General features: G+C 53.8%; 1 protein-coding gene across 1 annotated transcript in view; it reads left to right on the top strand.

The window, feature by feature from the left end:
- Positions 1-26,762, top strand: part of LOC135560334 (protein kinase C beta type-like) — a 257,240-nt gene that overhangs the window by 206,905 nt on the left and 23,573 nt on the right. The window contains exons 6-8 of the mRNA XM_065002210.1: positions 12,894-13,050; positions 14,463-14,597; positions 24,574-24,670. Coding sequence (XP_064858282.1) covers positions 12,894-13,050; positions 14,463-14,597; positions 24,574-24,670 — 389 coding nt within the window. The remainder of the gene's footprint in view (positions 1-12,893; positions 13,051-14,462; positions 14,598-24,573; positions 24,671-26,762) is intronic.

The following is a 26,762-nucleotide window of genomic DNA, read 5'->3' as shown; positions in this document are numbered from 1 at the left end:
TTCTGTACTGACTAACTAAACTGGTGGTTAAGTGTTATAGAGAGAGAGAGAGGATTGATTGTTCTGTACTGACTAACTAAACTGGTGGTTAAGTGTTATAGAGAGAGAGGATTGATTGTTCTGTACTGACTAACTAAACTGGTGGTTAAGTGTTATATAGAGAGAGAGAGGATTCATTGTTCTGTACTGACTAACTAAACTGGTGGTTAAGTGTTATAGGGAGAGAGAGGATTGATTGTTCTGTACTGACTAACTAAACTGGTGGTTAAGTGTTATATAGAGAGAGAAGAGGATTGATTGTTCTGTACTGACTAACTAAACTGGTGGTTAAGTGTTATAGGGAGAGAGAGAGAGGATTGATTGTTCTGTACTGACTAACTAAACTGGTGGTTAAGTGTTATAGAGAGAGAGAGGATTGATTGTTCTGTACTGACTAACTAAACTGGTGGTTAAGTGTTATAGAGAGAGAGAGAGGATTGATTGTTCTGTACTGACTAACTAAACTGGTGGTTAAGTGTTAACAAATGGAGCATTCAGAACCAAGTAGAGAAAGACAGAGCTGTTTAGAGGGAGAGAGAGGGGGGGTAGAGAGATAGGGGTATAGAGAGAGAGGGGGTAGAGAGAGAGCTGTTTAGAGGGAGAGAGAGGGGGTAGAGATAGACAGAGCTGTTTAGAGAGGGAGAGAGAGGGGTAGAGAGAGAGGGGGTATAGAGAGATAGGGGTATAGAGAGAGCTGTTTAGAGGAGAGAGAGAGAGGGGTAGAGAGATAGGGGGTATAGAGAGAGCTGTTCAGAGAGGGAGAGAGAGGGGGGTATAGACAGAGCTGTTTAGAGGGAGAGAGAGAGAGGGGTAGAGAGATAGGGGGTATAGAGAGAGCTGTTCAGAGAGGGAGAGAGAGAGGGGTAGAGATAGACAGAGCTGTTTAGAGAGGGAGAGAGAGAGAGGGGTAGAGAGATAGGGGGTATAGAGAGAGCTGTTCAGAGAGGGAGAGAGAGAGGGGTAGAGATAGACAGAGCTGTTTAGAGAGGGGGTAGAGAGGGGTAGAGAGATAGGGGGTATAGAGAGAGCTGTTCAGAGAGGGAGAGAGAGAGGGGTAGAGAGAGACCTGTTCAGAGAGGGAGAGAGAGGGGTATAGAGATAGGGGTATAGACAGAGCTGTTCAGAGAGGGAGAGAGAGAGGGGTAGAGAGATAGGGGGTATAGACAGAGCTGTTCAGAGAGGGAGAGAGAGAGGGGTATAGAGATAGGGGGTATAGACAGAGCTGTTTAGAGAGGGAGAGAGAGGGGTAGAGAGAGAGGAGGTAGAGACAGAGCTGTTTAGAGGGAGAGAGAGGGGGTAGAGAGATAGGGGGTATAGAGAGAGCTGTTCAGAGAGGGAGAGAGAGGGGTAGAGAGATAGGGGGTATAGAGAGAGCTGTTCAGAGAGGGAGAGAGAGAGGGGTAGAGAGATAGGGGGTATAGAGAGAGCTGTTCAGAGAGGGAGAGAGAGAGGGGTAGAGAGATAGGGGGTATAGAGAGCTGTTCAGAGAGGGGAGAGAGAGGGGTAGAGAGATAGGGGGTATAGAGAGAGCTGTTCAGAGAGGGAGAGAGAGGGGTAGAGAGATAGGGGGTATAGAGAGAGCTGTTCAGAGAGGGGGTAGAGAGAGACCTGTTTAGAGAGGAGAGAGAGGGGGTAGAGAGAGACCTGTTTAGAGAGGGAGAGAGAGGGGGTAGAGAGAGACCTGTTTAGAGAGGGAGAGAGAGGGGGGTAGAGAGAGACCTGTTTAGAGAGGGAGAAAGAGGGGGTAGAGAGAGAGGGGGGGGGGGAGTAGAGAGATGTGCTGTGTTACTGTACCCTATCCGGCTGTGTTACTATACCCTGTCCTGCTGTGTTACTGTACCCTGTCCTGCTGCGTTACTGTACCCTGGCTTGCTGTGTTACTGTACCCTGGCCTGCTGTGTTACTGTACCCTGTCCGGCTGTGTTACTATACCCTGTCCTGCTGTGTTACTGTACCCTGGCCTGCTGTGTTACTGTACCCTGTCCGGCTGTGTTACTGTACCCTGTCCTGCTGTGTTACTGTACCCTGGCCTGCTGTGTTACTGTACCCTGTCCGGCTGTGTTACTGTACCCTGTCCTGCTGTGTTACTGTACCCTGGCCTGCTGTGTTACTGTGCCACTGTGTTACTGTAGCCTGATTACTGATTATTGATCAGTAGTGGACAGGATTGTTTTTGGTGCTAAATAGTTCATTGATTTTAAATTCCCTGTTGGTGGTTTTTACTCAGCCTGTCAGATATACAAACAGAGATGAATGTTTTCTTCAATCACTCTCATTGAGCAGCCCTCTCTCCACCCTCTCTCCGTCCTCTCCATCCTCTCTCCATCCTCTCTCTGTCCTCTCTCTGTCCTCTCTCCATCCTCTCTCCACCCTCTCTCTATCCTCTCTCCACCCTCTCTCCACCCTCTCTCTGTCCTCTCTCCACCCTCTCTCTGTCCTCTCTCTATCCTCTCTCCATCCTCTCTCCACCCTCTCTCCACCTCTCTCCACCCTCTCTCTATCCTCTCTCCACCCTCTCTCTGTCCTCTCTCCACCCTCTCTCTGTCCTCTCTCCACCCTCTCTCTGTCCTCTCTCCACCCTCTCTCCACCCTCTCTCTGTCCTCTCTCTGTCCTCTCTCCACCCTCTCTCCATCCATCTCTCCACCCTCTCTCTATCCTCTCTCCACCCTCTCTCCACCCTCTCTCCACCCTCTCCATCCTCTCCACCCTCTCTCCACCCTCTCTCCACCCTCTCTCTGTCCTCTCTCCACCCTCTCTCTGTCCTCTCTCCACCCTCTCTCTATCCTCTCTCCACCCTCTCTCTATCCTCTCTCCACCCTCTCTCCATCCTCTCTCCACCCTCTCTCTATCCTCTCTCTGTCCTCTCTCCACCCTCTCTCCACCCTCTCTCTATCCTCTCTCCACCCTCTCTCCATCCTCTCTCCACCCTCTCTCTATCCTCTCTCCACCTCTCTCCACCCTCTCTCCATCCTCTCTCCACCCTCTCTCCGCCCTCTCTCCACCCTCTCCCCACCCTCTCCCCACCCTCTCTCCACCCTCTCCCCACCCTCTCCCCACCCTCTCTCCACCCTCTCTCCGCCCTCTCTCCATCTCTCCACCCTCTCCACCCTCTCTCCATCCTCTCCATCCTCTCTCCGCCCTCTCTCCACCCTCTCTCCGCCCTCTCCATCCTCTCCACCTCTCTCTCCATCCTCTCCATCCTCTCTCCACCCTCTCTCTATCCTCTCTCCACCCTCTCTCCACCCTCTCCATCCTCTCCACCCTCTCTCCACCCTCTCTCCACCCTCTCTCTGTCCTCTCTCCACCCTCTCTCTGTCCTCTCTCCACCCTCTCTCTGTCCTCTCTCCACCCTCTCTCCACCCTCTCTCCATCCTCTCTCCACCCTCTCTCCACCCTCTCCATCCTCTCCACCCTCTCTCCACCCTCTCCCCACCCTCTCCCCACCCTCTCTCCACCCTCTCTCCATCCTCTCCACCCTCTCTCCACCCTCTCTCCATCCTCTCTCCGCCCTCTCTCCACCCTCTCTCCATCCTCTCCACCCTCTCTCCATCCTCTCCACCCTCTCTCCATCCTCTCTCCGCCCTCTCCACCCTCTCTCCACCCTCTCTCCATCCTCTCCACCCTCTCTCCATCCTCTCTCCATCCTCTCCATCCTCTCTCCGCCCTCTCCATCCTCTCTCCGCCCTCTCTCCATCCTCTCCATCCTCTCTCCACCCTCTCTCCATCCTCTCCACCCTCTCTCCATCCTCTCTCCGCCCTCTCCATCCTCTCTCCGCCCTCTCTCCACCCTCTCTCCACCCTCTCCACCCTCTCTCCATCCTCTCCCCACCCTCTCTCCACCTCTCTCCACCCTCTCTCCGCCCTCTCCACCCTCTCTCCACCCTCTCTCCATCCTCTCCACCCTCTCTCCATCCTCTCTCCATCCTCTCCATCTCTCTCCGCTTCTCTCCATCTCTCTCTCCGCCCTCTCTCCATCCTCTCCATCTCTCTCCACCCTCTCTCCATCCTCTCCACCCTCTCTCCATCCTCTCTCCGCCCTCTCCATCTCTCTCCGCCCTCTCTCCACCCTCTCTCCACCCTCTCCACCCTCTCTCCATCTCTCTCCCCACCCTCTCTCCACCCTCTCTCCACCCTCTCTCCACCCTCTCTCTATCCTCTCTCCACCCTCTCTCCATCCTCTCCATCCTCTCTCCACCCTCTCTCCATCCTCTCCACCCTCTCTCCATCCTCTCTCCGCCCTCTCCATCCTCTCTCCGCCTCTCTCCACCCTCTCTCCACCCTCTCCACCCTCTCTCCATCCTCTCCCCACCCTCTCTCCACCCTCTCTCCACCCTCTCTCCACCCTCTCTCCACCCTCTCTCTATCCTCTCTCCATCCTCTCTCTATCCTCTCTCTATCCTCTCTCCATCCTCTCTCTATCCTCTCTCCATCCTCTCTCCACCCTCCCTCCATCCTCTCTCTATCCTCTCTCCATCCTCTCTCCACCCTCTCTCCACCCTCTCTCCATCCTCTCTCCATCCTCTCTCCATCCTCTCCATTCTCTCCACCCTCTCCACCCTCTCCACCCTCTCTCCACCCTCTCTCTATCCTATCTCCACCCTCTCTCCATCCTCTCTCCACCCTCTCTCTATCCTCTCTCTGTCCTCTCTCCACCCTCTCTCCACCTCTCTCTATCCTCTCTCCACCCTCTCTCCATCCCTCTCTCCACCCTCTCTCTATCCTCTCCACCCTCTCTCCACCCTCTCTCCATCCTCTCTCCACCCTCTCTCCGCCCTCTCTCCACCCCTCTCCCCACCCTCTCCCCACCCTCTCTCCACCCCTCTCCCCACCCTCTCCCCACCCTCTCTCCACCCTCTCTCCGCCCTCTCTCCATCCTCTCCACCCTCTCCACCCTCTCTCCATCCTCTCCATCCTCTCTCCGCCCTCTCTCCACCCTCTCTCCGCCCTCTCTCCATCCTCTCCACCCTCTCTCCATCCTCTCCATCTCTCTCCACCTCTCTCTATCCTCTCTCCACCTCTCTCCACCCTCTCCATCCTCTCCACCCTCTCTCCACCCTCTCTCCACCCTCTCTCTGTCCTCTCTCCACCCTCTCTCTGTCCTCTCTCCACCCTCTCTCTGTCCTCTCTCCACCCTCTCTCCACCCTCTCTCCATCCTCTCTCCACCCTCTCTCCACCCTCTCCATCCTCTCCACCTCTCTCCACCCTCTCCCCAACCTCTCCCCACCCTCTCTCCACCCTCTCTCCATCCTCTCCACCCTCTCTCCACCCTCTCTCCATCCTCTCCGCCCTCTCTCCACCTCTCTCCATCCTCTCCACCCTCTCTCCATCCTCTCCACCCTCTCTCCATCCTCTCTCCGCCCTCTCCACCCTCTCTCCACCCTCTCTCCATCCTCTCCACCCTCTCTCTATCCTCTCTCCATCCTCTCTCCATCCTCTCTCCGCCTCTCCATCCTCTCTCCGCCCTCTCTCCATCTCTCTCCATCTCTCTCCACCCTCTCTCCATCCTCTCCACCCTCTCTCCATCCTCTCTCCGCCCTCTCCATCCTCTCTCCGCCCTCTCTCCACCCTCTCTCCACCCTCTCCACCCTCTCTCCATCCTCTCCCCACCCTCTCTCCACCCTCTCTCCACCCTCTCTCCGCCCTCTCCACCCTCTCTCCACCCTCTCTCCATCCTCTCCACCCTCTCTCCATCCTCTCTCCATCCTTCTCCATCCTCTCTCCGCCTCTCCATCCTCTCTCCGCCCTCTCTCCATCCTCTCCATCCTCTCTCCACCCTCTCTCCATCCTCTCCAACCTCTCTCCATCCTCTCTCCGCCTCTCCATCCTCTCTCCGCCCTCTCTCCACCCTCTCTCCACCCTCTCCACCTCTCTCCATCCTCTCCCCACCCTCTCTCCACCCTCTCTCCACCCTCTCTCCACCTCTCTCTATCCTCTCTCCACCCTCTCTCCATCCTCTCCATCCTCTCTCCACCTCTCTCCATCCTCTCCACCCTCTCTCCATCCCTCTCTCCGCCCTCTCCATCCTCTCTCCGCCCTCTCTCCACCCTCTCTCCACCCTCTCCACCTCTCTCCATCCTCTCCCCACCCTCTCTCCACCTCTCTCCACCCTCTCTCCACCCTCTCTCCACCTCTCTCTATCCTCTCTCCATCCTCTCTATCCTCTCTCTATCCTCTCTCCATCCTCTCTCTATCCTCTCTCCATCCTCTCTCCACCCTCCCTCCATCCTCTCTCTATCCTCTCTCCATCCTCTCCACTCCACCTCTCTCTCCACCCTCTCTCCATCCTCTCCATCCTCTCTCCATCCTCTCCATTCTCTCCACCCTCTCCACCCTCTCCACCCTCTCTCTCACCCTCTCTCCATCCTCTCTCCATCCTCTCTCCATCCTCTCTCCACCCTCTCCACCCTCTCTCCACCTCTCTCTCCCATCCTCTCTCCACCCTCTCCCCATCCTCTCTCCACCCTCTCTCCATCCTCTCTCCACCCTCTCTCCACCCTCTCTCCATCCTCTCTCCACCCTCTCTCCACCCTCTCCATCCTCTCCACTCTCTCTCCACCCTCTCTCCACCCTCTCTCCACCCTCTCCACCCTCTCCATCCTCTCCATCCTCTCTCCGCCTCTCTCTCATCCCTCTCTCCATCCTCTCCATCTCTCCATCCTCTCTCCGCCTCTCCATCCTCTCTCCACCCTCTCCACCCTCTCTCCATCCTCTCTCCACCTCTCTCCATCCTCTCTCCATCCTCTCCCCACCCTCTCCCCATCCTCTCTCCACCCTCTCCCCACCCTCTCTCCATCCTCTCTCCACCCTCTCTCCATCCTCTCTCCACCCTCTCTCTATCCTCTCTCCACCCTCTCTCCATCCTCTCTCCACCCTCTCTCCACCCTCTCTCCACCCTCTCCCTATCCTCTCTCCACCCTCTCTCCATCCTCTCTCCATCCTCTCTCTATCCTCTCTCCATCCTCTCTCCATCCTCTCCACCCTCTCTCCATCCTCTCTCCATCCTCTCCACCCTCTCTCTATCCTCTGTCCACCCTCTCCCCATCCTCTCTCCATCCTCTCCCCACCCTCTCCCCATCCTCTCTCCACCCTCTCTCCATCCTCTCTCCACCCTCTCTCCATCCTCTCCCCACCCTCTCCCCACCCTCTCCCCATCCTCTCTCCACCCTCTCTCCATCCTCTCTCCACCCTCTCTCTATCCTCTCTCCACCCTATCTCCACCCTCTCTCCACCCCTCTCTCCATCTCTCTCCATCCTCTCCACCCTCTCTCCACCCTCTCTCCATCCTCTCCACCCTCTCTCCACCCTCTCCATCCTCTCCACCTCTCTCCACCCTCTCCATCCTCTCCACCCTCTCTCCACCCTCTCTCCACCCTCTCCATCCTCTCCACCCTCTCTCCACCCTCTCTCCATCCTCTCTCCATCCTCTCCACCCTCTCTCCAACCTCTCTCCATCCTCTCTCCACCCTCTCTCCACCCTCTCCATCCTCTCTCCATCCTCTCCACCCTCTCTCCACCCTCTCTCCACCCTCTCCATCCTCTCCACCCTCTCTCCACCCTCTCTCCATCCTCTCTCCACCCTCTCTCCACCTCTCCATCCTCTCCACCCTCTCTCCACCCTCTCTCCATCCTCTCTCCACCCTCTCCATCCTCTCCACCCTCTCTCCGTCCTCTCTCCACCCTCTCTCTGTCCTCTCTCCACCCTCTCTCTATCCTCTCTCCACCCTCTCTCCATCCTCTCTCCATCCTCTCTCCACCCTCTCCATCCTCTCCACCCTCTCTCCACCCTCTCTCCATCCTCTTTCTCCATCCTCTCCACCCTCTCTCCACCCTCTCTCCATCCTCTCTCCACCCTCTCCATCCTCTCTCCATCCTCTCCACACTCTCTCCACCCTCTCTCCACCCTCTCCACCCTCTCTCCACCCTTTCCATCCTCTCCACCCTCTCTCCACCCTCTCCATCCCTCTCCCCACCCTCTCTCCACCCTCTCTCCACCCTCTCTCCATCCTCTCTCCATCCTCTCCACCCTCTCTCCACCTCTCTCCATCCTCTCTCCACCTCTCTCCACCCTCTCCACCCTCTCTCCACCCTCTCCATCCTCTCCACCCTCTCTCCACCCTCTCTCCACCCTCTCCATCCTCTCCACCCTCTCTCCATCCTCTCTCCATCCTCTCCACCCTCTCTCCATCCTCTCTCCACCCTCTCTCCACCCTCTCCATCCTCTCTCCATCCTCTCCACCCTCTCTCCACCCTCTCTCCACCCTCTCCATCCTCTCCACCCTCTCTCCACCCTCTCTCCATCCTCTCTCCACCTCTCTCCACCCTCTCCATCCTCTCCACCCTCTCTCCACCCTCTCTCCATCCTCTCTCCACCCTCTCCATCCTCTCCACCCTCTCTCCACCCTCTCTCCGTCCTCTCTCCACCCTCTCTCCGTCCTCTCTCCACCCTCGCTCTATCCTCTCTCCACCCTCTCTCCATCCTCTCTCCATCCCCTCTCTCCACCCTCTCCATCCTCTCCACCCTCTCTCCATCCTCTCCACCCTCTCTCCATCCTCTCCACCCTCTCTCCACCCTCTCTCCATCCTCTCTCCACCCTCTCCATCCTCTCTCCATCCTCTCCACCCTCTCTCCACCCTCTCTCCACCCTCTCCACCCTCTCTCCACCCTTTCCATCCTCTCCACCCTCTCTCCACCCTCTCTCCACCCTTTCCATCCTCTCCACCCTCTCTCCACCCTCTCTCCAACCTCTCCATCCTCTCTCCACCCTCTCTCCACCCTCTCTCCACCCTCTCCCCATCTCTCTCTCCACCCTCTCTCCATCTCTCTCCACCCTCTCTCCACCCTCTCTCCATCCTCTCTCCACCCTCTCTCCACCCTCTCCATCCTCTCCACTCTCTCTCCACCCTCTCTCCACCCTCTCTCCACCCTCTCCATCCTCTCCATCCTCTCTCCGCCTCTCATCCTTCTCCACCCTCTCCATCCTCTCCATCCTCTCTCCGCCCTCTCCATCCTCTCTCCACCCTCTTCCACCCTCTCTCCATCCTCTCTCCACCTCTCTCCACCCTCTCTCCATCCTCTCTCCATCCTCTCCCACCCTCTCCCCATCCTCTCTCCACCCTCTCCCCACCCTCTCTCCATCTCTCTCCACCCTCTCTCCATCCTCTCTCCACCCTCTCTCTATCCTCTCCACCCTCTCTCCATCCTCTCTCCACCCTCTCTCCACCTCTCTCCACCCTCTCCCCATCCTCTCTCCACCCTCTCTCCATCCTCTCTCCATCCTCTCTCTATCCTCTCTCCATCCTCTCCACCCTCTCTCCATCCTCTCTCCATCCTCTCCACCCTCTCTCTATCCTCTGTCCACCCTCTCCCCATCCTCTCTCCATCTCTCCCCACCCTCTCCCCACCCTCTCCCCATCCTCTCTCCACCCTCTCTCCATCTCTCCACCCTCTCTCCATCCTCCCCCATCCTCTCTCCATCCTCTCCCCACCCTCTCCCCATCCTCTCCCCATCCTCTCTCCACCCTCTCTCCATCCTCTCTCCACCCTCTCTCTATCCTCTCTCCACCCTATCTCCACCCTCTCTCCACCCTCTCTCCATCCTCTCTCCATCCTCTCCACCCTCTCTCCACCTCTCTCCATCCTCTCCACCCTCTCTCCACCCTCTCCATCCTCTCCACCCTCTCTCCACCCTCTCCATCCTCTCCACCCTCTCTCCACCCTCTCTCCACCCTCTCCATCTCTCACCACCTCTCTCCACCCTCTCTCCATCCTCTCTCCATCCTCTCCACCCTCTCTCCACCCTCTCTCCATCCTCTCTCCACCTCTCTCCACCCTCTCCATCCTCTCTCCATCCTCTCCACCCTCTCTCCACCCTCTCTCCACCCTCTCCATCCTCTCCACCCTCTCTCCACCCTCTCTCCATCCTCTCTCCACCCTCTCCACCTCTCTCCACCCTCTCTCCATCCCTCTCTCCACCTCTCCATCCTCTCCACCCTCTCTCCGTCCTCTCTCCACCTCTCTCTGTCCTCTCTCCACCCTCTCTCTATCCTCTCCACCTCTCTCCATCCTCTCTCCATCCTCTCTCCACCCTCTCCATCCTCTCCACCCTCTCTCCACCCTCTCTCCATCCCTCTCTCCATCCTCTCCACCCTCTCTCCACCCTCTCTCCATCCTCTCTCCACCCTCTCCATCCTCTCTCCATCCTCTCCACCCTCTCTCCACCCTCTCTCCACCCTCTCCATCCTCTCCACCCTCTCTCCACCCTTTCCATCCTCCACCCTCTCTCCACCCTCTCTCCACCCTCTCCATCCTCTCCCCACCCTCTCTCCACCCTCTCTCCACCCTCTCTCCACCCTCTCTCCATCCTCTCTCCACCCTCTCTCCACCCTCTCCATCCTCTCCACCCTCTCTCCACCCTCTCCATCCTCTCCACCCTCTCTCCACCCTCTCTCCACCCTCTCCATCCTCTCCACCCTCTCTCCACCTCTCTCCATCCTCTCTCCACCCTCTCTCCATCCTCTCTCCACCCTCCACCCTCTCCATCCTCTCTCCATCCTCTCCACCCTCTCTCCACCCTCTCTCCATCCTCTCTCCACCCTCTCCATCTCTCACCCTCTCTCTGTCCTCTCTCCACCCTCTCTCCACCCTCTCCATCCTCTCCATCCTCTCTCTTTCCCTCTCATCCTCTCTCCATCCTCTCCATCCTCTCCATCCTCTCTCCACCCTCTCTCCACCCTCTCTCCATCCTCTCCACCCTCTCTCCATCCTCTCTCCACCCTCTCTCCACCCTCTCTCCACCTCTCTCCACCCTCTCTCCATCCTCTCCACCTCTCTCCATCCTCTCTCCACCCTCTCCATCCTCTCCACCCTCTCTCCACCCTCTCTCCATCCTCTCCCCACCCTCTCTCCACCCTCTCTCCACCCTCTCCTTCCTCTCCCCACCCTCTCTCCACCCTCTCTCCACCCTCTCTCCACCCTCTCTCCACCCTCTCCATCCTCTCCATCCTCTCTCCGCCCTCATCCTCTCTCCATCTCTCCATCCTCTCCATCCTCTCTCCACCCTCTCTCCACCCTCTCTCCATCTCTCCACCCTCTCTCCATCCTCTCTCCACCCTTTCTCCACCCTCTCTCCACTCTCTCCACCTCTCTCCATCCTCTCTCCACCCTCTCTCCACCCTCTCTCCATCCTCTCCACCCTCTCTCCATCCTCTCTCCACCCTCTCTCCACCCTCTCTCCATCCTCTCCACCCTCTCTCCATCCTCTCTCCACCCTCTCTCCACCCTCTCTCCACCCTCTCTCCACCTCTCTCCACCCTCTCTCCATCCTCTCTCCACCCTCTCTCCACCCTCTCTCCATCCCTCTCCACCCTCTCTCCATCCTCTCTCCACCCTCTCTCCACCCTCTCTCCATCCTCTCCACCCTCTCTCCATCCTCTCTCCACCCTCTCCACCCTCTCTCCATCCTCTCCACCCTCTCTCCACCCTCTCTCCACCCTCTCTCCACCCTCTCTCCACCCTCTCTCCATCCTCTCCACCTCTCTCCACCCTCTCTCCATCCTCTCCACCCTCTCTCCATCCTCTCCACCCTCTCTCCACCCTCTCTCCACCCTCTCTCCACCCTCTCTCCACCCTCTCTCCATCCTCTCCACCCTCTCTCCACCCTCTCTCCATCCTCTCCACCCTCTCTCCACCCTCTCTCCATCCTCTCCACCCTCTCTCTCCACCCTCTCTCCATCCTCTCCACCCTCTCTCCACCCTCTCTCCACCCTCTCTCCACCCTCTCTCCATCCTCTCCACCCTCTCTCCATCCTCTCTCCACCCTCTCTCCACCCTCTCTCCACCCTCTCTCCACCCTCTCTCCACCCTCTCTCCATCCCTCTCCATCCTCTCCACCCTCTCTCCATCCTCTCTCCACCCCTCTCTCCATCCTCTCCACCCTCTCTCCATCTCTCCACCCTCTCTCACCCTCTCTCCACCCTCATCTCCATCCTCTCCACCTCTCTCACCTCTCTCTCCACCCTCTCTCCACCCTCTCCATCCTCTCCACCCTCTCTCCACCCTCTCTCCACCCTCTCCATCCCTCTCCATCCTCTCTCCACCCTCTCCATCCTCTCCATTTTTCCACCCTCTCTCCATCATCTCTCTCCGCCCTCTCATCCTCTCTCCACCTCTCTCCATCCTCTCCACCCTCTCCATCTCTCCACCCTCTCTCCACCCTCTCTCTGTCTCTCTCTCCACCCTCTCTCCACCTCTCTCCATCCTTCTCCACCCTCTCTCCACCCTCTCTCCACCTCTCCATCTCTCCACCTCTCCATCCTCTCCACCCTCTCTCCACCCTCTCTCCATCCTCTCCATCCTCTCCACTTTCTCCATCCTCTCCACCCTCTCTCCATCCTCTCTCCATCTCTCCACCCTCTCTCCATCTCTCTCCACCCTCTCTCCACCCTCTCCATCCTCTCCACCCTCTCCATCTCTCCACCCTCTCTCCACCCTCTCTCCACCCTCTCCATCCTCTCCACCCTCTCCATCCTCTCCACCCTCTCTCCACCCTCTCTCCATCCTCTCCATCCTCTCTCCACCCTCTCCATCCTCTCCACCCTCTCTCCATCCTCTCTCCATCCTCTCCACCCTCTCCATCCTCTCCACCCTCTCTCCATCCTCTCTCCATCCTCTCCACCCTCTCTCCATCCTCTCCACCCTCTCTCCACCCTCTCTCAGACCACTCAAAGCAGCAATACAGTAGACAGTTCATTTCATTTGAATTACAGTTTGACAATTTGTTAACTATTTATCTTCCCTCTCCTCTCCACCCTCTCCTCCTCTCCCTCCTCTCCACCCTCTCCTCCGCTCTCCAGTCCAGGAGGCTTGTAACCTGGTCCCCATGGACCCTAACGGTCTGTCCGACCCCTACGTGAAGCTCAAACTCATCCCCGACCCCAAGAGTGACACCAAGCAGAAGACCAAGACCATCAAGTGTAACCTGAACCCCACCTGGAATGAGAGCTTCACATTGTGAGACATCTCTACTCTTTATAATATCTTTGTTATACAGACCATCACATTTAGAGATATATTTCATGTTTATAATGTCTTTGGTTATAAAAAAAATGTTTTTTAAATGGTGCGATATCTCCTTTGTTTATAATATCTTTGTTGTTAGAACCCTTAGAAGTCGGGAGAGCTCTAGACTTTACATTATCTTTGTTTTGAAGGAGATCCAGGCATCACACACAGATAAACATACAGAAGGAAAGCTTTGTTTCTCCTCCTCCCTTCTGTGGTGCTCTGATGGAGTCTGATCTCTAATCTGTCTGGTGTGTAGTCTCAGTTAGTGGGTTGTAGTCTCAGTTAGTGGGTTGTAGTCTCAGTTAGTGGGTTGTAGTCTCAGTTAGCGGGTTGTAGTCTCAGTTAGTGGGTTGTAGTCTCAGTTAGTGGGTTGTAGTCTCTAATCTGTCTGGTGTCTCAGTTGGTCATCAATAGTTAGTGGGTTGTAGTCTCAGTTTGTCATCAATAGTTAGTGGGTTGTAGTCTCAGTTTGTCATCAATAGTTAGTGGGTTGTAGTCTCAGTTGGTCATCAATAGTTAGTGGGTTGTAGTCTCAGTTGGTCATCAATAGTTAGTGGGTTGTATTCTCAGTTGGTCATCAATAGTTAGTGGGTTGTAGTCTCAGTTGGTCATCAATAGTTAGTGGGTTGTAGTCTCAGTTTGTCATCAATAGTTAGTGGGTTGTTTTCTCAGTTTGTCATCAATAGTTAGTTGGTTGTAGTCTCAGTTGGTCATCAATAGTTAGTGGGTTGTAGTCTCAGTTGGTCATCAATAGTTAGTGGGTTGTAGTTGATTGGTACCACGTCATCAATAGTTAGTTGGTTGTAGTCTCAGTTGGTCATCAATAGTTAGTGGGTTGTAGTTGATTGGTACCACGTCATCAATAGTTAGTTGGTTGTAGTCTCAGTTGGTCATCAATAGTTAGTGGGTTGTAGTCTCAGTTGGTCATCAATAGTTAGTGGGTTGTAGTCTCAGTTGGTCATCAATAGTTAGTGGGTTGTAGTCTCAGTTGGTCATCAATAGTTAGTGGGTTGTAGTCTCAGTTGGTCATCAATAGTTAGTGGGTTGTAGTCTCAGTTGGTCATCAATAGTTAGTTGGTTGTAGTCTCAGTTGGTCATCAATAGTTAGTTGGTTGTAGTCTCAGTTGGTCATCAATAGTTAGTTGGTTGTAGTCTCAGTTGGTCATCAATAGTTAGTTGGTTGACCTTCAGCCTTTGACCTTTTTAAACATGTTCAATATCTGTGAACGATACTTTACACTCTGTCAAGATAAAGACATCGAGATAAAGTCTGAACCGTTGCATCTTGGGAAGTATTGATTCTCTCTCTCCCTCTCTCTCCCCTCTCTCTCCTTCTCTCTCTCTCTCTCTCCCTCTAGTCCTCTGAAGGACTCTGATAAGGACCGGCGTCTGTCGGTGGAGATCTGGGACTGGGATCTGACCAGCAGGAACGACTTCATGGGAGCGCTCTCATTCGGCATCTCAGAGCTCCAGAAACAAGGAGTGGATGGATGGTGAGATGGAGGGAGGGAGAGGAGGATGGAGGCAGAGGAGGAGGGAGGCAGAGGAGGATGGAGGGAGGGAGGGAGGGAGGGAGGGAGGGAAGGAGGGAGGGAGGGAGAGGAGGGGGAGGGAGGGAGAGGAGGATGGAGGGAGAGGAGGATGGAGGGAGGGAGGGAGGATAGAGAGGGAGGGAGGGAGGGAGGAGGAGGATGGAGGAGGGAGGGGGGGAGGGAGGGAGGGAGGGAGAGGAGGGAGAGAGGGAGGGAGGGAGAGGAGGATGGAGGGAGGGAGGGAGGGAGGGAGAGGAGGATGGAGGTTGGGAGGGAGGGAGAGAGAGGAGGGGGAGAGGAGGATGGAGGGAGGGAGGGGAGAGAGAGGAGGATGGAGGGAGGGAGGGAGGGAGGGAGGGAGGGAGGGAGGGAGGGAGGGAGGGAGGGAGGGAGGGAGGAGGAAGGAGAGGAGGAGGGAGGGAGGGAGGCCACGGGACACGTACATCATGGGGGGTTTTACACTCCTCCCATAAACGGGACCTGATTGGATAAAATGATGTGTGTCTGCCTACAATGTAGAGATACGCAGGGAACGTCAGCTCACTGTTTCACTCCTCTCTATCTTGGTGTTTTCATAAAGCTTTGGTGATTTAAGATGTATTTCCAAGAGGTCTCAGGAGCCAATCGCTTTATCGACAGTCTTGACTACTTCATTGGGCAACAACAAAAAGCCTTAATTGTTTTTTTTATTGTTAAAAAAAAAATCAAATACCACGAAATGGGAGGAAAAACCCTTTAGTTTCTGTTTCTAAATAGGAGGTATAGAGGCACCGAAAGCCCGTTAGACTGCTCTTGTTCCACGTCCATATGAGCAGTCTACATCACGGCTGGATAGGCTGAGTCTCCTCTGGCAGCTCTTGTTCCACGTCCATATGAGCAGTCTACATCACGGCTGGATAGGCTGAGTCTCCTCTGGCAGCTCTTGTTCCACGTCCATATGAGCAGTCTACATCATGGCTGGATAGGCTGAGTCTCCTCTGGCAGCTCTTGTTCCACGTCCATATGAGCAGTCTACATCACGGCTGGATAGGCTGAGTCTCCTCTGGCAGCTCTTGTTCCACGTCCATATCAGCAGTCTACATCATGGCTGGATAGGCTGAGTCTCCTCTGGCAGCTCTTGTTCCACGTCCATATGAGCAGTCTACATCACGGCTGGATAGGCTGAGTCTCCTCTGGCAGCTCTTGTTCCACGTCCATATCAGCAGTCTACATCATGGCTGGATAGGCTGAGTCTCCTCTGGCAGCTCTTGTTCCACGTCCATATGAGCAGTCTACATCACGGCTGGATAGGCTGAGTCTCCTCTGGCAGCTCTTGTTCCACGTCCATATGAGCAGTCTACATCATGGCTGGATAGGCCGAGTCTCCTCTGGCAGCTCTTGTTCCACGTCCATATGAGCAGTCTACATCACGGCTGGATAGGCTGTCTCCTCTGGCAGCTCTTGTTCCACGTCCATATGAGCAGTCTACATCATGGCTGGATAGGCCGAGTCTCCTCTGGCAGCTCTTGTTCCACGTCCATATGAGCAGTCTACATCACGGCTGGATAGGCTGAGTCTCCTCTGGCAGCTCTTGTTTCCACGTCCATATGAGCAGTCTACATCATGGCTGGATAGGCCGAGTCTCCTCTGGCAGCTCTTGTTCCACGTCCATATGAGCAGTCTACATCACGGCTGGATAGGCTGAGTCTCCTCTGGCAGCTCTTGTTCCACGTCCATATGAGCAGTCTACATCACGGCTGGATAGGCTGAGTCTCCTCTGGCAGCTCTTGTTTCCACGTCCATATGAGCAGTCTACATCACGGCTGGATAGGCCGAGTCTCCTCTGGCAGCTCTTGTTCCACGTCCATATGAGCAGTCTACATCACGGCTGGATAGGCCGAGTCTCCTCTGGCAGCTCTTGTTCCACGTCCATATGAGCAGTCTACATCACGGCTGGATAGGCTGTCTCCTCTGGCAGCTCTTGTTCCACGTCCATATGAGCAGTCTACATCACGGCTGGATAGGCTGAGTCTCCTCTGGCAGCTCTTGTTTCCACGTCCATATGAGCAGTCTACATCACGGCTGGATAGGCCGAGTCTCCTCTGGCAGCTCTTGTTCCACGTCCATATGAGCAGTCTACATCACGGCTGGATAGGCTGAGTCTCCTCTGGCAGCTCTTGTTCCACGTCCATATGAGCAGTCTACATCACGGCTGGATAGGCCGAGTCTCCTCTGGCAGCTCTTGTTCCACGTCCATATGAGCAGTCTACATCACGGCTGGATAGGCTGAGTCTCCTCTGGCAGCTCTTGTTCCACGTCCATATCAGCAGTCTACATCACGGCTGGATAGGCCGAGTCTCCTCTGGCAGCTCTTGTTCCACGTCCATATGAGCAGTCTACATCACGGCTGGATAGGCTGAGTCTCCTCTGGCAGCTCTTGTTTCCACGTCCATATGAGCAGTCTACATCACGGCTGGATAGGCTGAGTCTCCTCTGGCAGCTCTTGTTCCACGTCCATATGAGCAGTCTACATCACGGCTGGATAGGCTGAGTCTCCTCTGGAAGCTCTTGTTCCACGTCCATATGTGCAGTCTACATCACGGCTGGATAGGCTGAGTCTCCTCTGGCAGCTCTTGTTCCACGTCCATATGAGCAGTCTACATCACGGCTGGATAGGCTGAGTCTCCTCTGGCAGCTCTTGTTCCACGTCCATATGAGCAGTCTACATCACGTCTGGATAGGCCGAGTCTCCTCTGGCAGCACTTGTTCCATGTCCATATGAGCAGTATACATCACGGCTGGATAGGCTGAGTCTCCTCTGGCCGCTCTTGTTCCACGTCCATATGAGCAGTCTACATCACGGCTGGATAGGCTGAGTCTCCTCTGGAAGCTCTTGTTCCACGTCCATATGAGCAGTATACATCACGGCAGGATAGGCTGAGTCTCCTCTGGCAGCTCTTGTTCCACGTCCATATGAGCAGTCTACATCACGGCTGGATAGGCTGAGTCTCCTCTGGCAGCTCTTGTTCCACGTCCATATGAGCAGTCTACATCACGGCTGGATAGGCTGAGTCTCCTCTGGCAGCTCTTGTTTCCACGTCCATATGAGCAGTCTACATCACGGCTGGATAGGCTGAGTCTCCTCTGGCAGCTCTTGTTCCACGTCCATATGAGCAGTCTACATCACGGCTGGATAGGCTGAGTCTCCTCTGGCAGCTCTTGTTCCACGTCCATATCAGCAGTCTACATCATGGCTGGATAGGCTGAGTCTCCTCTGGCAGCTCTTGTTCCACGTCCATATGAGCAGTCTACATCACGGCTGGATAGGCCGAGTCTCCTCTGGCAGCTCTTGTTCCACGTCCATATGAGCAGTCTACATCACGGCTGGATAGGCCGAGTCTCCTCTGGCAGCTCTTGTTCCACGTCCATATGAGCAGTCTACATCACGGCTGGATAGGCCGAGTCTCCTCTGGCAGCTCTTGTTTCCACGTCCATATGAGCAGTCTACATCACGGCTGGATAGGCCGAGTCTCCTCTGGCAGCTCTTGTTCCACGTCCATATGAGCAGTCTACATCACGGCTGGATAGGCTGAGTCTCCTCTGGAAGCTCTTGTTCCACGTCCATATGAGCAGTCTACATCACGGCTGGATAGGCTGTCTCCTCTGGCAGCTCTTGTTCCACGTCCATATGAGCAGTCTACATCACGGCTGGATAGGCTGAGTCTCCTCTGGCAGCTCTTGTTCCACGTCCATATGAGCAGTCTACATCACGGCTGGATAGGCCAAGTCTCCTCTGGCAGCTCTTGTTCCACGTCCATATGAGCAGTCTACATCACGGCTGGATAGGCCGAGTCTCCTCTGGCAGCTCTTGTTCCACGTCCATATGAGCAGTCTACATCACGGCTGGATAGGCCGAGTCTCCTCTGGCAGCTCTTGTTCCACGTCCATATGAGCAGTCTACATCACGTCTGGATAGGCCGAGTCTCCTCTGGCAGCTCTTGTTCCACGTCCATATGAGCAGTCTACATCACGGCTGGATAGGCTGAGTCTCCTCTGGCAGCTCTTGTTCCACGTCCATATGAGCAGTCTACATCACGGCTGGATAGGCTGAGTCTCCTCTGGCAGCTCTTGTTCCACGTCCATATGAGCAGTCTACATCACGGCTGGATAGGCCGAGTCTCCTCTGGCAGCTCTTGTTCCACGTCCATATGAGCAGTCTACATCACGGCTGGATAGGCCGAGTCTCCTCTGGCAGCTCTTGTTCCACGTCCATATGAGCAGTCTACATCACGGCTGGATAGGCCGAGTCTCCTCTGGCAGCTCTTGTTCCACGTCCATATGAGCAGTCTACATCACGGCTGGATAGGCCGAGTCTCCTCTGGCAGCTCTTGTTCCACGTCCATATGAGCAGTCTACATCACGGCTGGATAGGCTGAGTCTCCTCTGGCAGCTCTTGTTCCACGTCCATATGAGCAGTCTACATCACGGCTGGATAGGCCGAGTCTCCTCTGGCAGCTCTTGTTCCACGTCCATATGAGCAGTCTACATCACGGCTGGATAGGCTGAGTCTCCTCTGGCAGCTCTTGTTCCACGTCCATATGAGCAGTCTACATCACGGCTGGATAGGCTGAGTCTCCTCTGGCAGCTCTTGTTCCACGTCCATATGAGCAGTCTACATCACGGCTGGATAGGCCGAGTCTCCTCTGGCAGCTCTTGTTCCACGTCCATATGAGCAGTCTACATCACGGCTGGATAGGCCGAGTCTCCTCTGGCAGCTCTTGTTCCACGTCCATATGAGCAGTCTACATCACGGCTGGATAGGCTGAGTCTCCTCTGGCAGCTCTTGTTCCACGTCCATATGAGCAGTCTACATCACGGCTGGATAGGCCGAGTCTCCTCTGGCAGCTCTTGTTCCACGTCCATATGAGCAGTATACATCACGGCTGGATAGGCCGAGTCTCCTCTGGCAGCTCTTGTTTCCACGTCCATATGAGCAGTCTACATCACGGCTGGATAGGCCGAGTCTCCTCTGGCAGCTCTTGTTCCACGTCCATATGAGCAGTCTACATCACGGCTGGATAGGCCGAGTCTCCTCTGGCAGCTCTTGTTCCACGTCCATATGAGCAGTCTACATCACGGCTGGATAGGCCGAGTCTCCTCTGGCAGCTCTTGTTCCACGTCCATATGAGCAGTATACATCACGGCTGGATAGGCCGAGTCTCCTCTGGCAGCACTTGTTCCACGTCCATATCAGCAGTCTACATCACGGCTGGATAGGCCGAGTCTCCTCTGGCAGCTCTTGTTCCACGTCCATATGAGCAGTCTACATCACGGCTGGATAGGCTGAGTCTCCTCTGGCAGCTCTTGTTCCACGTCCATATGAGCAGTCTACATCACGGCTGGATAGGCCGAGTCTCCTCTGGCAGCTCTTGTTCCACGTCCATATGAGCAGTCTACATCACGGCTGGATAGGCTGAGTCTCCTCTGGCAGCTCTTGTTCCACGTCCATATGAGCAGTCTACATCACGGCTGGATAGGCTGAGTCTCCTCTGGCAGCTCTTGTTCCACGTCCATATGAGCAGTCTACATCACGGCTGGATAGGCTGAGTCTCCTCTGGCAGCTCTTGTTCCACGTCCATATCAGCAGTCTACATCACGGCTGGATAGGCCGAGTCTCCTCTGGCAGCTCTTGTTCCACGTCCATATCAGCAGTCTACATCACGGCTGGATAGGCTGAGTCTCCTCTGGCAGCTCTTGTTCCACGTCCATATCAGCAGTCTACATCACGGCTGGATAGGCTGAGTCTCCTCTGGCAGCTCTTGTTCCACGTCCATATCAGCAGTCTACATCACGGCTGGATAGGCCGAGTCTCCTCTGGCAGCTCTTGTTCCACGTCCATATCAGCAGTCTACATCACGGCTGGATAGGCTGAGTCTCCTCTGGCAGCTCTTGTTCCACGTCCATATCAGCAGTCTACATCACGGCTGGATAGGCCGAGTCTCCTCTGGCAGCTCTTGTTCCACGTCCATATCAGCAGTCTACATCACGGCTGGATAGGCTGAGTCTCCTCTGGCAGCTCTTGTTCCACGTCCATATGAGCAGTCTACATCACGGCTGGATAGGCTGAGTCTCCTCTGGCAGCTCTTGTTCCACGTCCATATGAGCAGTCTACATCACGGCTGGATAGGCCGAGTCTCCTCTGGCAGCTCTTGTTCCACGTCCATATCAGCAGTCTACATCACGGCTGGATAGGCCGAGTCTCCTCTGGCAGCTCTTGTTCCACGTCCATATGAGCAGTCTACATCACGGCTGGATAGGCTGAGTCTCCTCTGGCAGCTCTTGTTCCACGTCCATATGAGCAGTCTACATCACGGCTGGATAGGCTGAGTCTCCTCTGGCAGCTCTTGTTCCACGTCCATATGAGCAGTCTACATCACGGCTGGATAGGCCGAGTCTCCTCTGGCAGCTCTTGTTTCCACGTCCATATGAGCAGTCTACATCACGGCTGGATAGGCCGAGTCTCCTCTGGCAGCTCTTGTTCCACGTCCATATGAGCAGTCTACATCACGGCTGGATAGGCCGAGTCTCCTCTGGCAGCTCTTGTTCCACGTCCATATGAGCAGTATACATCACGGCTGGATAGGCTGAGTCTCCTCTGGCAGCTCTTGTTCCACGTCCATATGAGCAGTCTACATCACGGCTGGATAGGCCGAGTCTCCTCTGGCAGCTCTTGTTTCCACGTCCATATGAGCAGTATACATCACGGCTGGATAGGCCGAGTCTCCTCTGGCAGCTCTTGTTTCCACGTCCATATGAGCAGTCTACATCACGGCTGGATAGGCCGAGTCTCCTCTGGCAGCTCTTGTTTCCACGTCCATATGAGCAGTCTACATCACGGCTGGATAGGCCGAGTCTCCTCTGGCAGCTCTTGTTCCACGTCCATATCAGCAGTCTACATCACGGCTGGATAGGCCGAGTCTCCTCTGGCAGCTCTTGTTCCACGTCCATATGAGCAGTCTACATCACGGCTGGATAGGCCGAGTCTCCTCTGGCAGCTCTTGTTCCACGTCCATATCAGCAGTCTACATCACGGCTGGATAGGCCGAGTCTCCTCTGGCAGCTCTTGTTCCACGTCCATATGAGCAGTCTACATCACGGCTGGATAGGCCGAGTCTCCTCTGGCAGCTCTTGTTCCACGTCCATATGAGCAGTCTACATCACGGCTGGATAGGCCGAGTCTCCTCTGGCAGCTCTTGTTCCACGTCCATATGAGCAGTCTACATCACGGCTGGATAGGCGAGTCTCCTCTGGCAGCTCTTGTTCCACGTCCATATGAGCAGTCTACATCACGGCTGGATAGGCCGAGTCTCCTCTGGCAGCTCTTGTTCCACGTCCATATGAGCAGTCTACATCACGGCTGGATAGGCCGAGTCTCCTCTGGCAGCTCTTGTTCCACGTCCATATGAGCAGTCTACATCACGGCTGGATAGGCCGAGTCTCCTCTGGCAGCTCTTGTTCCACGTCCATATGAGCAGTCTACATCACGGCTGGATAGGCCGAGTCTCCTCTGGCAGCTCTTGTTCCACGTCCATATGAGCAGTCTACATCACGGCTGGATAGGCCGAGTCTCCTCTGGCAGCTCTTGTTCCACGTCCATATGAGCAGTCTACATCACGGCTGGATAGGCCGAGTCTCCTCTGGCAGCTCTTGTTCCACGTCCATATGAGCAGTCTACATCACGGCTGGATAGGCCGAGTCTCCTCTGGCAGCTCTTGTTTCCACGTCCATATGAGCAGTCTACATCACGTCTGGATAGGCCGAGTCTCCTCTGGCAGCTCTTGTTCCACGTCCATATCAGCAGTCTACATCACGGCTGGATAGGCCGAGTCTCCTCTGGCAGCTCTTGTTCCACGTCCATATCAGCAGTCTACATCAGCTCTTGTTCCTCTGGCAGCTCGTCCATATCAGCAGTCTACATCACGGCTGGATAGGCTGAGTCTCCTCTGGCAGCTCTTGTTCCACGTCCATATGAGCAGTCTACATCACGGCTGGATAGGCCGAGTCTCCTCTGGCAGAATCCAACAGCATCTAAAAAAAGAATAAACAGCTTTTGTTTGGTTTTAAATTTCCCCATCAGCTCTGCCTGAAATCATCTCTTTGGATCATGCTTTTTAAGGACACGCCTAAAATATCTCCACCCCTCCCACCTGAGCGCAGGGCTGGTATAAAACAGGGACATTTGGCAACCCTGGTGTCAGGGCTGTTATAAAACAGACACATTTGGCAACCCTGGCGTCAAGGCTGATATAAAACAGACACATTTGGCAACCCTGGCGTTAGGACTGTTATAAAACAGACACATTTGGCAACCCTGGCGTTAGGGCTGTTATAAAACAGACACATTTGGCAACCCTGGTGTCAGGGCTGTTATAAAACAGACACATCTGGCAACCCTCTAGTCAGGGCTGGTATAAAACAGACACATTTGGCAACCCTCTAGTCAGGGCTGTTATAAAACAGACACATTTGGCAACCCTGGCGTTAGGGCTGTTATAAAACAGACACATTTGGCAACCCTGGCGTCAGGGCTGTTATAAAACAGACACATTTGGCAACCCTCTAGTCAGGGCTGATATAAAACTGGGACATTTGGCAACCCTGGCGTTAGGGCTGGTGCAAAACAGACACATTTGGCAACCCTCTAGTCAGGGCTGTTATAAAACAGACACATTTGGCAACCCTCTAGTCAGGGCTGTTATAAAACAGACACATTTGGCAACCCTCTAGTCAGGGCTGTTATAAAACAGACACATTTGGCAACCCTCTAGTTAGGGCTGATATAAAACAGACACATTTGGCAACCCTCTAGTCAGGGCTGTTATAAAACAGACACATTTGGCAACCCTCTAGTCAGGGCTGTTATAAAACAGACACATTTGGCAACCCTGGTGTCAGGGCTGTTATAAAACAGACACATTTGGCAACCCTGGTGTCAGGGCTGTTATAAAACAGACACATTTGGCAACCCTGGCGTTAGGGCTAATATAAAACAGACACATTTGGCAACCCTGGTGTCAGGGCTGTTATAAAACAGACACATTTGGCAACCCTCTAGTCAGGGCTGTTATAAAACAGACACATTTGGCAACCCTGGCGTTAGGGCTGGTATAAAACAGACACATTTGGCAACCCTCTAGTCAGGGCTGTTATAAAACAGACACATTTGGCAACCCTGGCGTTAGGGCTGATATAAAACAGACACATTTGGCAACCCTGGCGTCAGGGCTGGTATAAAACAGACACATTTGGCAACCCTGGGGTTAGGCCTGGTATAAAACAGACACATTTGGCAACCCTGGTGTCAGGGCTGGTATAAATCTGTAGTGTTAATCTGTAGTGTTAATATGTAGTGTGAATCTGTAGTGTTAATATGTAGTGTTAATCTGTAGTGTTCATCTGTAGTGTTCATCTGTAGTGTTAATCTGTAGTGTTAATATGTAGTGTGAATCTGTAGTGTTCATCTGTAGTGGTAATCTGTAGTGTTCATCTGTAGTGTTCATCTGTAGTGTTAATCTGTAGTGTTAGTGTTAATATGTAGTGTTAATCTGTAGTGTTCATCTGTAGTGTTCATCTGTAGTGTTAATATGTAGTGGTAATCTGTAGTGGTAATCTGTAGTGTTCATCTGTAGTGTTCATCTGTAGTGTTAATATGTAGTGGTAATCTGTAGTGGTAATCTGTAGTGGTAATCTGTAGTGTTAATCTGTAGTGGTAATCTGTAGTGGGAATCTGTAGTGGTAATCTATAGTGGTAATCTGTAGTGGTAATCTGTAGTGGTAATCTGTAGTGGTAATCTGTAGTGTTAATCTGTAGTGTTAATCTGTAGTGGTAATCTGTAGTGGTAATCTGTAGTGTTAATCTGTAGTGGTAATCTGTAGTGGTAATCTGTATATTCTACAGGTTTAAATTGTTGTCCCAGGAGGAGGGAGAATACTTTAATGTTCCTGTCCAACCAGACGGAGAAGACGGCAACGAGGAACTACGACAAAAGTTTGAGGTGAGAGAAACCGATGACATCACTGGCGGGAAGTGGGCGTGTCAACCAGAGGGAGGGATGCTGGTATTAAATCCTAGGCTGCAGTCCAAACACATTTTACCCGCTCAGTCCCCTGTTCCAACCTCAATATGTAACAGTCCCCTGTTCCATCCTCTATGTAACAGTCCCCTGTTCCAACCTCTATATGTAACAGTCCCCTGTTCCAACCTCTGTATGTATGTAACAGTCCCCTGTTCCAACCTCTATATGTAACAGTCCCCTGTTCCAACTTCTATGTAACAGTCCCCTGTTCCAACCTCTATGTAACAGTCCCCTGTTCCAACCTCTATGTAACAGTCCTCTGTTCCAACCTCTATATGTAACAGTCCCCTGTTCCAACCTCTATATGTAACAGTCCCCTGTTCCAACCTCTATGTAACAGTCCCCTGTTCCAACCTCTATATGTAACAGCCCCCTGTTCCAACCTCTATGTAACAGTCCCCTGTTCCAACCTCTATATGTAACAGTCCCCTGTTCCAACCTCTGTATGTATGTAACAGTCCCCTGTTCCAACCTCTGTATGTATGTAACAGTCCCCTGTTCCAACCTCTATATGTAACAGTCCCCTGTTCCAACTTCTATGTAACAGTCCCCTGTTCCAACCTCTATGTAACAGTCCCCTGTTCCAACCTCTATGTAACAGTCCTCTGTTCCAACCTCTATATGTAACAGTCCCCTGTTCCAACCTCTATGTAACAGTCCCCTGTTCCAACCTCTATATGTAACAGTCCCCTGTTCCAACCGCTATGTAACAGTCCTCTGTTCCAACCTCTATATGTAACAGCCCCCTGTTCCAACCTCTATGTAACAGTCCCCTGTTCCAACCTCTATATGTAACAGTCCCCTGTTCCAACCTCTATGTAACAGTCCCCTGTTCCAACCTCTATATAACAGTCCCCTGTTCCAACCTCTATGTAACAGTCCCCTGTTCCAACCTCTATATCTAACAGTCCCCTGTTCCAACCTATATGTAACAGTCCCCTGTTCCAACCTCTATATGTAACAGTCCCCTGTTCCAACCTCTATGTAACAGTCCCCTGTTCCAACCTCTATGTAACAGTCCCCTGTTCCAACCTCTATATGTAACAGTCCCCTGTTCCAACCTCTATGTAACAGCCCCAACCTCTATATGTAACAGTCTCCTGTTCCAACCTCTATGTAACAGTCCCCTGTTCCAACCTCTATTTAACAGTCCCCTGTTCCAACCTCTATATGTAACAGTCCCCTGTTCCAACCTCTATGTAACAGTCCCCTGTTCCAACCTCTATATGTAACAGTCCCCTGTTCCAACCTCTATATGTAACAGTCTCCTGTTCCAACCTCTATGTAACAGTCCCCTGTTCCAACCTCTATATGTAACAGTCCCCTGTTCCAACCTCTATGTAACAGTCCCCTGTTCCAACCTCTATGTAACAGTCCCCTGTTCCAACCTCTATGCAACAGTCCCCTGTTCCAACCTCTATGTAACAGTCCTCTGTTCCAACCTCTATGTAACAGTCCCTTGTTCCAACCTCTATATGAAACAGTCCCCTGTTCCAACCTCTATGTAACAGTCCCCTGTTCCAACCTCTATATGTAACAGTCCCCTGTTCCAACCTCTATGTAACAGTCCCCTGTTCCAACCTCTATGTAACAGTCCCCTGTTCCAACCTCTATATGTAACAGCCCCCTGTTCCAAACTCTATATGTAACAGTCCCCTGTTCCAACCTCTATGTAACAGTCCCCTGTTCCAATCTCTATGTAACAGTCCCCTGTTCCAACCTCTATGTAACAGTCCCCTGTTCCAGCCTCTATATGTAACAGTCCCCTGTTCCAACCTCTATGTAACAGTCCCCTGTTCCAACCTCTATGTAACAGTCCCCTGTTCCAACCTCTATATGTAACAGTCCCCTGTTCCAACCTCTATATGTAACAGTCCCCTGTTCCAACCTCTATATGTAACAGTCCCCTGTTCCAACCTCTATATATAACAGTCCCCTGTTCCAACCTCTATATATAACAGTCCCCTGTTCCAACCTCTATATGTAACAGTCCCCTGTTCCAACCTCTATA

Source organism: Oncorhynchus nerka, linkage group LG15, assembly GCF_034236695.1.
Source record: "Oncorhynchus nerka isolate Pitt River linkage group LG15, Oner_Uvic_2.0, whole genome shotgun sequence".
NCBI lineage: Eukaryota > Metazoa > Chordata > Actinopteri > Salmoniformes > Salmonidae > Oncorhynchus > Oncorhynchus nerka.
Note: the sequence above shows the minus strand (reverse complement) of the source record. Positions and strands in the feature narration are given on the sequence as shown.